This window comes from Periplaneta americana, chromosome 4, assembly GCF_040183065.1.
Source record: "Periplaneta americana isolate PAMFEO1 chromosome 4, P.americana_PAMFEO1_priV1, whole genome shotgun sequence".
Classification (NCBI taxonomy): Eukaryota; Metazoa; Arthropoda; class Insecta; order Blattodea; family Blattidae; genus Periplaneta; species Periplaneta americana.
The window spans coordinates 22,648,411-22,659,873 of NC_091120.1; the positions used below are offsets into that span (position 1 = coordinate 22,648,411).

Sequence of the window (11,463 nt, forward strand, 5' to 3'; positions counted from 1 at the left end):
AGCCAATATAATAGAAATTTAAACAAATTAAGTATTGAAAATGTAATGTATTAAATAATGAAACTGACTTAAAATATCTGAAAGCTTTAACAAAAAATACCGACATTTTTTATTGTGAAAGTTATGTTAAAATGGGATTATGTCTAAATTACAACACTAAATGTTCAGGATCATTAAATATACAAGGTGAACAGTAAGTAATGTAATTAATTTCGGGGGATTATTCTTTGAGATATTTCAAACAAAGAGTTTAATACAAATTTGTTTGTTTTTGCTTCCTTTTCGAGACAAAAATTATTTTATATGAAACGTTTCATAGCGTGTTTTGAGAACGTCATTGATTTAATTCCCAATATGCTCAGTCAATTTAAGAGTATATTATGATAATAAATGATTGAAAGAATTTTAGTTTTTTTCCTTTAAATATGTAGAAATTTGATCCGAAGAAATGTAACATAGTAACATTCCTTTTTGCACGATCGTGTTTTTTACTGTATTTACAACTATTGTTGTTAGGCCTTGAAAGTTAGAATTCCCACATAAAAATTTGTTGCTAAGGAAACCATTCTTCATAACATAAATCTATACTGAAATAGACCCAATACAGTGCACTTATTGTTAATTAGTTACCATTACAGTGCAGTCTTACGATATTATTTTATAAAACATTTTATGAATATGTGTTCAGACATACTGAACTAAAATATTGTTTGAAAACAAGCATTGAAATTATTAAGAAATGATACCGTATTTACCTACTCTAAAATAAGACAGCCATTTTTACCATACTTTCGTCTTTAAATTGGGAGGGTCTTATATTCTTACAATCGAGTATATAGAAATATTAAAATACAATTTGAGGACTTATATTGTAACTAAGTAAACAGACTAACACAGACTAAATCTAAAGATGTTTAGATGTTTAAACTTATACAGGGCTTTCATTTCAAAACTTCTCAGTCTAAATAACTAATTATTTAAATTGAATTCAATTTAAACAAAAAAAAAAAAAAAAACAAGTCAGTTTAGATATTGAGGGGGAAGTCTGAAACCATTGCTTTTTAGATTTCATCCCCACCCACAATTACCCCCACTTTGGAATTTCAAATGACATCCCTATATTTTTATACTTAAATATGAAAGAGCATTCAATTGTCTATACACCTCATTCATTTTTTTTCGCATATTTCGTTTTCTATCGTCGCTTGGCAACCTGTATTTTTGTTATTATCAGTTGATTGTAGGATGAAAACAGGCTTATTTTGTGCAGTTTTCTAAATTTAATCAATAAGGATGATTTCTGTTCCCTCTTGAAGGGTATACACCATTTTAAAATAATTTAATACACAAACACAACTATTACATGAAATGATCAATAAGTTTTTGTAGCTTTATTCTCTTCAGCTCTAACCAACAATAACAATAATCCAGGTTGCCAGGCGACGATAGAAAACAAAAGATGCGAAAACAAATGAATGAGGTGTATAAACAATTGAATACTCTTTCATATTTAAGTATAAAAATGTAGGGATGCCATTTGAAATTTCAAAATAGTTGTGGGTGGGAAGTGAAATCTAAAATGCAATTAAGCCTGCTTTCAAACTTCTTCCTCAATATTTAAATTGACGTGTTTTTTTGTTTAAATTGAATCCAATTTAAATAATTAGTTATTTAGACTGGGAAGTTTTGAAATGAAAGCCCTGTATAACTAGGTAATGTAACGCACAAGGCACGAAAGCACTATGCCACTCAAGCACAAGACTACCGGTAGTTACTGATTTTATGAGCTGTAATACTGAAGGACATTATCAGATAGAAAGGATAAACAGAATGGCCAACTTCCACACTCCTGCGATCTCATTGTTTTCGCTAAAAGTTACTGAAAGAGAGTGAAATCTGTACTTGGGCTGAACCTAACGACATTGACAACGATTTTCTGAAAAACTTACAGTTTCTATCACGGCACTAGAAGTCTATTACCGGTATTATCTTACGGGTCTAATATTGACATACAGAATATTTTTATAAAAAATACTTTAAAAATGAGGAGGGCCTTATATTCGATAGGGTCTTATTTTCGAGTAAATACGGTATTCCATGCGGCCTTTGTGCAATTAAGAAGTGTTCAAACAATTTAAGTTTTTTTTTATTCAGATTTCAAAACATTTTAGGTTAATATTTTATCCATGACTGGTATCTAAATTGATCTTTATCCCACAGTCCTTAGCAACCTAAACAATGTCTTTATTCACGGCATTGAATTAAATATTGTCCACACCTGTGGAGTAACAGTCAGCGCGTCTGGCCGCGAAAACAGGTGGCCCGGGTTCGATTCCCGGTCGGAGCAAGTTACCTGGTTGAGGATTTTTCCGGGGTTTTTCCTCAACTCAATATGAGCAAATGCTGGGTAACTTTCGGTGCTGGAACCCGGACTCATTTCACCAGCATTATCACCTTCATCTCATTCAGACGCTAAATAACCAAAGATGTTGATTAAGCGTTGATTAAATGTTTTACCATGACAACCAACACATTAACAAACCATAGATAGATAGATAGATGGATGGATGGATGGATGGATGGATGGATGGATGGGTGGATGGATGGATCGATGGATGGATGGATAGATGGATGGATAGATGGATAGATAGATAGATGGATAGATAGAGAGATGGATAGATAGATAGATGGATAGATGGATAGATGGATAGATGGATAGATAGGTAGGTAGGTAGGTAGGTAGGTAGGTAGATAGATAGGTAGGTAGGTAGGTAGGTAGGTAGGTAGGTAGATAGATAGATAGATAGATAGATAGATAGATAGATAGATAGATAGATAGATAGATAGATAGATAGATAGATAGATAGATAGATAGATAGATAGATAGATAGATAGATAGATAGATAGATAGATAGATAGATAGATAGATAGATAGATAGATAGATAGATAGATAGATAGATAGATAGATAGATAGATAGATAGATAGATAGATAGATAGATAGATAGATAGATAGATAGATAGATAGATAGATAGATAGATAGATAGATAGATAGATAGATAGATAGATAGATAGATAGATAGATAGATAGATAGATAGATAGATAGATAGATAGATAGATAGATAGATAGATAGATAGATAGATAGATAGATAGATAGATAGATAGATAGATAGATAGATAGATAGATAGATAGATAGATAGATAGATAGATAGATAGATAGATAGATAGATAGATAGATAGATAGATAGATAGATAGATAGATAGATAGATAGATAGATAGATAGATAGATAGATAGATAGATAGATAGATAGATAGATAGATAGATAGATAGATAGATAGATAGATAGATAGATAGATAGATAGATAGATAGATAGATAGATAGATAGATAGATAGATAGATAGATAGATAGATAGATAGATAGATAGATAGATAGATAGATAGATAGATAGATAGATAGATAGATAGATAGATAGATAGATAGATAGATAGATAGATAGATAGATAGATAGATAGATAGATAGATAGATAGATAGATAGATAGATAGTTTATTTTGCAAAAACATGTGGAACATGTATGGAAACGTCATATACATTAAAAATACATGATATCACACAATGGATACAAATTAAGATACATGAATATTAAAAAACTCATCGCCATCATACAATGGATTTGCCAATAATATAGTCCTAATTCGTGTCCTAAAAATTCGGAATGGAAGATTCCTTATATCAATAGGTAGACTATTAAATAATTTAAAAGCAAAGAATAGAAAACTATTTTGAGTAATACTGTATTTACATTTGTCAATATATAAATTTGTATTATTTCTTGTAGAATATTTATGTACAGAAGTACATGCTATGTAATTATTAATGTTATTCCGAATGTACAGAAGACAGGCCAATACATACATAGACGGCAATGTCAAGATTTGTGACCTTATAAAAAGAGGTTTACAATGAGTCGTATTTGGTACTCCATAAATTAATCTTAAAGCTTTCTTTTGTAATATGAAAAGAGCTTGAGCAGAAGTATGGTGACCCCAAAGAATAATACCATAATTTAAATGACTTTGTATATGGCTATGAAATATTGTAAACCATACCTTGTTAGGTAAATTATTCCTTAACAACCTTAACATATATAGGCCTTTACTTAATTTCTTAACAACATAGTCAACATGAGTTTTCCATCCCATTCTAGGCTCAAGAAAGATGCCCAGAAACCTAACAGCAGTATTACTAACAGTAGTAAGACGATTAATACCAAAGTTTAATTTAACAGTTTTGTTAGAATTAATCATAAGGTTATTCGCACTACACCACTACACATACATTCATTCATTTATAACTTCTTCACAAACGACACATTACAAAGAAAAGGCGTACAATTTAAAATTGAATTTAGACACCAGTAATGAAATGGACTGTAGATACCAGTGATGGATAAGATATTGTATAGCATTCGAGAGTAAACAGATTTTATGCGCTCGTGGAAATTATCACCTTCGACTTCGTTTCAGGCGCTAAACTTTCTACTCTCGCATAAAATCTAATTCTAATCTCTTATACTATAAATTACTATTGTTTACTTTAACAATTTCACACGTGCCAGAGTGAAGTAATATACATATCAAAAACAACGTTTATGTGTTACATTAAAAGCATGTAGAGCAAATTACTGTTTCTAAAATTTGACATGATAGTTATTCTATAACCTCCTGAGTCCTGAGACATTTGTTGTTTTATTTTTAAAGTTCAATATAATTCTACACTTCAAAAAATCACTGACACGAGGAAAAATGCTGAAAAAATTCTGCAGGTTACAGTTAGGACACAAATGCAGGTATATTATACTATACTTCGGGTTTCTACACATACATCTTATATCATTATACTAGTGGCTTGTGCAGCAAATGCTGCTGCAAACTAAGTTCGTTAGACGTTCAAATAAAAATTTTTCAGATTTATTTTCAATGAAGAATACTTGTCTTTTTGATAGTTATTTGCTTCCATGATAATGAAACATACTCCCTCTGAACCTAGCCAACTTCAGTTTTTGAGTTTCAACGCGAAAACGCAAGTATCAATGTCAGGACGATAGCAGTAGCAATTTCAGGTCATTGTGGATTGTAGGCAAAAGTTAAAAAAATGTCAGGTTTGCTAAGCTTTCGAACGATAGCATTTTCGTATAGATGCTGCATGTAGAACTTGAAATGTAGAGCGTAAAATCATTTTATCCTACTAAGAGGTCTTGCTGAAATGATCTGGAGACCAGAAAATTTTGTAGGCCTCTTATTTTATCAGTAATTAATACCTTTTGCTCTTTCCTTAGGAACTGTAATTTTTGCGCTCTCTCGAGCCAATACTGAAGACAATGACACATATCAATATCTACACTACACTGCCATTAAGTATATGAAAAAGACCCAACCCCACTGGGTTAATAAATATAAAAATATTTGATTTTTAATAACAATATTATTATCTTACTTAAGTTTTGTAGTTTTATATATAGCAGCCACTCAGTAAATTATAGAAATGAAGATCTAAATTAAGATATTCTCTACATTTACTTACATAACCACAAAACGTTTCACTTTGATGTCATCAATATAGCATCAATATTATGTACAATTAATGAAAAATAGATGCATCATGATATTAACTATAATAATATTTAATTTCTAATGGTAATAATGTCATCAAACCACCTCAAGTTTCGTAGATTTGAATATCCAATACACAGCTGTACTCAGAAAATTATACACTGCATAATCAGTTTTTAATAACAAATTGAATTGAGCTCTAAATATGTCGGCAATCCTGCAGGTCATGGCCTTCGTGTAATAGCCTATTGTCTATTGTAGTGTGTGTTTTGTTCTGAAATTCAATCAAGTCGGCCGTGATTGAATAAAATTAGTTCTCAAAACTGACAACAGATGGATTTTGGGAAATAGGAAAATTATGTAGGAAAATTGACATTTCACTGAAAACTACTACTTTTCCGAAAAACTTTGGGTTCTAAGCTTCAAAATGAGGGGCCATTTATTAAAATCCGTTCAGCCGTTTTCCCGTAATTTCCATTACCAGTTCAAATTATATATATAGCTCGTTGGGATAAACAAATTGACTTCATGTGTACAAGTATAAGAAAGACAATTTATAAATTCATAATACTTCCAAATTTTATCACTAAGAACGCATTGAGAATAACATTTTTAGCTTTGGTACAATCATTAATACAATATGGTATAATAAATTGGGGTGGAGTAGCATCATCTGTACTTAATCCATTAATTATATTACACAGAAGATTAATAAAAATTTGTCTGACCGAAAATATGGATTACCCAACAAATTTAATTTATACAGATTTTAAAATATTAATTATTTAAATTTATAAATATAGTTTACTAACTTACTACCACAGAAATCAAATAAAACATAAGTCTAATCGACATGAATATCGTACTCGAAGACAAAAGTCTACTTTCCCATTAATTGAGCCTAAATGTCATACAAGTGCAGCTCTTAAACATGGTGCTAGTTTCGGCCCAAGACTTTATAATAAAATTACAAACCATTTTCTAAATTTGAAATATTTAAAATTAAAGCTTTTAAAAAAGAAATTTATAAAATTATTCATGATATATAATATTAACAAATGTGTCAATTTTTTTTAACTTTTATTTCTGTCGACTATATTCATGTTTTTATTGAATATCACTGGCTTCTGTCTGATTTGTCAATTTATGTTAAATGTGTATTTTTCTCTCTTTTTCTCTTTCTTTTTTTTTGCTCTTGTGTGTTATTTAATAATAATAATAATAATAATAATAATAATAATAATAATAATAATAGTAATAATAATAATAATAATAATAATAATAATGTTTTATTTTCGCTGGCAGAGTTAAGGCCATAAGGCCTTCCCTTCCAATCAACCAGCCTTAATGAATACAATACAATTATTTAAATAACGAATATTTACACTACACTTAAAAGATTCTCCAGCAATATTCTTCAGTTAAGTTTTAACGACTAGTAGACTACATATTTATTTAAATTTAGAAAAACCTATAAGGTAAAGTAGTAACTTAATTCATGAGCTAATTTAATTCAATCAATTAATTTGAGATTTGAGATAGCTAGTAAAATGATGAAAATTAATTTAATATAAGGATACTAGAACTATGTTACGGGGAGAAAAGAAAAGAAAAAGAATACATATGTATATATTTCTATAATGAGAATATTAATGTAATTGCCATTAGAGGTTTTGTAAATCTATTTAGAGAAATTAATGATAATAATAAGAATGGACAGATGTCAGTTTCATTATATGTAATAAATATTAATCAGCAATTAACTTGTTAAGTAAGAATTTATGTAATTTTGACCTAAATGAAGTTATTGTCCAACAACCCCTTACGCCACTTGGTAGCGAGTTCCAATTTCTAGCAACTGAAACTGTATAAGATGAAGAATATAAAGATGTCTTGTGGTAGGGTATAATGAGTACGAGTAAATGTTATGATGAGATCTTGTACTTAGCTGATGATATGCGAATAAATTTTGAAAACGAGAAGTCAAATAGATTGGGGTTTGAATTAAGTTACTTACTGCATTTAGTAAACTGTCCTTGTAAATTTTATGTTATATTATTGGCTAAGACCACACCGTACACGGTAGTGGCTAGAAACATTTTTGTTTTATAAATTTAATTTGTACTCACTAGCTAGCTAGTTAAATAAATAATCTATACTAATAATAAATCTGTAGCCGAAATTTTTCTGGTAATTTTCGATTTTCCAAAAATAATTGGTCCTAACATATATAATTAACCACCCTGAAACCGAAAATCGCTTTTTTGACATTTTTGTTTGTATGTCTGTCTGTATGTTTGTTACCTTTTCACGCGATAATGGCTGAACGGATTTCGATGAAAATTGGAATATAAATTAAGTTCGTTGTAACTTAGATTTTAGGCTATATGGCATTCGAAATACTTTATTTAAAAGGGGGGTTATAAGGGGGCCTGAATTAAATAAATAAAAATATCTCGCTTATTATCGATTTTTATGAAAAATATTACATAACAAAAGTTTCTTTAAACATTATTTCCGATAAGTTTTATTCTTTGAAACATTTTGATAGGATTGATATTTAATGAGATAAATGAGTTTTAAAATTAAAATAACTGCCATCTAAGGCCGTATAATGAAATGAAAAACAAATGACTTCGTCTATAAGGGGCCTTGGACAGCAACAATCGAAAGCTATGAAAAATAGCCTACAGAGAATGTTTCTGTGTTTGATTGAAGTAATATCGGAAGCTAAATTAACCGATTTGTATAATTAATTATTATTTCACCATTGGAAAGTGTAGTTTCTCTAGATGGACATAATGTTATAATGTTATTAGAGTAACTTCTGAGTGAATTGAGGACAGGTAAGATTAAAATAGCTTTTTATGCACAGAAAATTTGATAGGCTATTCTGTATATTCGTTTCCTGTATTTCTTAAAATAATGTTTATGTACACATTCATTCTAATCTCAGAGAGTGTATTGATTTAGTACGCAGTAATAGTGTGTTAGCTTAGTATTCTATTATTTTATAATCCAAATTTTAACTATGCTCAATTGAATCCTGTTAAAATACATAAAATACATATGCATTAAATGCGATGCAAAAAAATTGGGTAATGAGCCAAGCAGATAATGTTGCCCTGTTGTAAAAGTTGTTCCTCCTGAGATTCAAGAGCCCCCATAACAAATTAAAACTTACTTATCGGAGTATATCCGTTATCAACACACTTTTTATATAATATAATATAATATAATATAATATAATATAATATAATATAACATAATATAATATAATATAATATAATATAATATAATATAATATAATATAATATAATATAATATAATATAATTTAATTGAAGTTATTTAAGTTATTTGAAGGTTTCAGAACCATAGTGGGCCAAGCGCCATTTACTGAATACGTAGAAAACAAGGGTTAAAATTAAGTTATTACCATAATTCAATGGATACATATAGCAAGTAAAATAAAGTATACACATTAAATCTAAATGATGGCAATGTTCATTAAACTATGGTTGCACGTAATAAAATTAAGAAACATGTTAGGAAAGAAATTGTCATTGCACCAAATGAGTGCTCTCTGGACCAAAATGAATGCATTTTAATTATTTGAATACAATTTAAATTAAGTAACATATTAAACGATTTTTCCTTCTATCAAACACGAATGTTCCCTGGATCAAATGTCCTATTTTAATTATGTAATTACTTTATATTTATTTCTAACGGGTGCAGAAGAGCGCACGGATATGGCTAGTAAATAAATAAAATTCATAATCATGTATGAAGTACGGTATAACATATTATACTGTCAGGACTCAAGTGGATTACAATTAAAATGGTTGACTTTATATTTATTTTTTTAGTATACCCATACTTCACCTGTAACACTTCGTTTACACTAATGGTATGGCAGTTACTACAACGAACACTTAACTGCAATGAAATAGCCCAGTGAGATGGCTTGTCGTACAAGGTAGGCACTACACTTACCTGGCAGCTTTACTCCAGTTCGATGCCAGTGATATCGTGAACATGAACAACCATGGAAATGTTAATATCACCATTATTATGTACACTAGAACTTATGCCTCGCTGGTTTGAGGCTCGATAATTTTCACGTGATTTGATAATCCGGGTACACCGAGTCGTCTGGAGACATTTGTACTGACATGAGTCCCAATGCCGCACACGTTCTAAGCTCGAGAATTATTAAATATCTGTATTGTTAGGATGATCGTGATCGCGAACAGTAGCGTGCAATAATATGCTGCCTTCCTTTACTATGTCTCGCATCACGCAGAATCTCATACTGTCGAGATGTGGGGTTCGCTGCAGTCATTGCGCCTGTGCGAGGAGGCTTTAGAGGGGGACGAGAATCATGCCAAAAGCGTTTCGGGTTCCTTCCGCTTTTTGACAGTTGCGGCGCCACTGTACCCTGGACCAGAAGGTGTGCTACCATCTAGGAGAGACGTTTCGGATGATCAATTGATTTTAATACGATTTTCCTTTCCGCTTTTCCTGGAAAATTTGAGGAAATTAGTATTAATGGAATGTAAACTAATCAGACTTCGCGCGAAAATATTGACTCTATCGTTAAACAACAATATGAAGACAAAATTTTCATTTTATAGAAATCGAATCTTTATGTACTATCATAGCATTAAATATGTACAGAGTGTTTCAGAAATATTTTGAAAAACATTGGGGGCATGTTCTTCACAACAAAACTAGAAAAAAAAGTTCATATAAATATATTTCCGAAAATCCTTAGTTTTTTTATTAATTTATTTATTTAATAGCTAGCTAGTAAGTACAAATTAAATTTATAAAACAAAAATGTTTCTAGCCACTACCGTAAGAACCAGGCTCGTGTACGGTGTGGTCTTATATAACATAAAATTTACAGGGACAGTTTACTAAATACAGTAAGTAACTTACTTCAAACCAATAAATAACACAAAAGAGCAAAGAAAGAAGAAATAGAAAAAGACAGAAAAAACACATTTAATATAAGTAAATTGACAATCAGACAGAAGTCAGTGATATTTAATAAAAACATGAATATAGTGGACAGAAATAAAAGGTAAAAAAGTACATTTATTAATATTAGGCCTATATATCATGAATAATTTTATAAATTTGTTTTTAAAAGTTTCAATTTTAAAATATTTCAAATTTGGAAAATTGTTTGTAATTTTATTAAGTTACTAAAGTCTTGGGCCGAAACTAGCACCATGTTTAAGAGCTGCACTTGTATGACATTTAGACTCAATTAATTTAGTTATTAATTAATTATTAGTTATTATTATCTCAATTTAGTTATTAATTAAACATATGTTAGGTATTGTCAGCTTGGTAGCAAGTGTTGCAACTTTAATCAATTCAGAAACTCATAACACTCTGTAACATAGAGTTACAGTAGCTTTACAAGGTGGCTTATTTAAGCCGTTCATTTTTGTTTAGGCAGCCCAAATATCAGTCGAGACATGTGGGATGTATTTAAAGATTTCGCAGGGGGAATCAGGGGTGTGTATAACGTCTATTGACATCGTCACGTGAATGTTACGAATTTTATTTTTCGTGTGATAATTTTATGTTAAAAATATGCAGCCAATCTGTTATGTTATTTATTTATTTATTTTCTTTCGGCTTTACAACGCTTTTTATTTCATTGGATAGTGTTTTATCGAGTCATTTGCTCTTCTCATATTATTTCTTAATACGTAAGTTATCTCTAATCCCTAAAATTAATTTGTTTGGTTTCATAAAACACGTAAGATCTCAAATTGTCGTTAATAACAATAATATTGAACAAGTAAATGCAACTACTATGAGGGA

General features: G+C 30.0%; 1 protein-coding gene across 2 annotated transcripts in view; it reads right to left on the minus strand.

Annotated features, from left to right (window-relative positions):
* The window catches only part of Lcch3 (Ligand-gated chloride channel homolog 3), a 145,326-nt gene extending 135,363 nt beyond the window's left edge, over window positions 1-9,963 (minus strand). For both annotated transcript variants that reach the window (XM_069822958.1, XM_069822957.1), the window contains exon 1: window positions 9,616-9,963. In XM_069822958.1, coding sequence (XP_069679059.1) covers window positions 9,616-9,689 — 74 coding nt within the window. In that variant the 5' untranslated portion in view covers window positions 9,690-9,963. The remainder of the gene's footprint in view (window positions 1-9,615) is intronic.
* Between the last annotated feature and the right edge of the window lie 1,500 nt (window positions 9,964-11,463).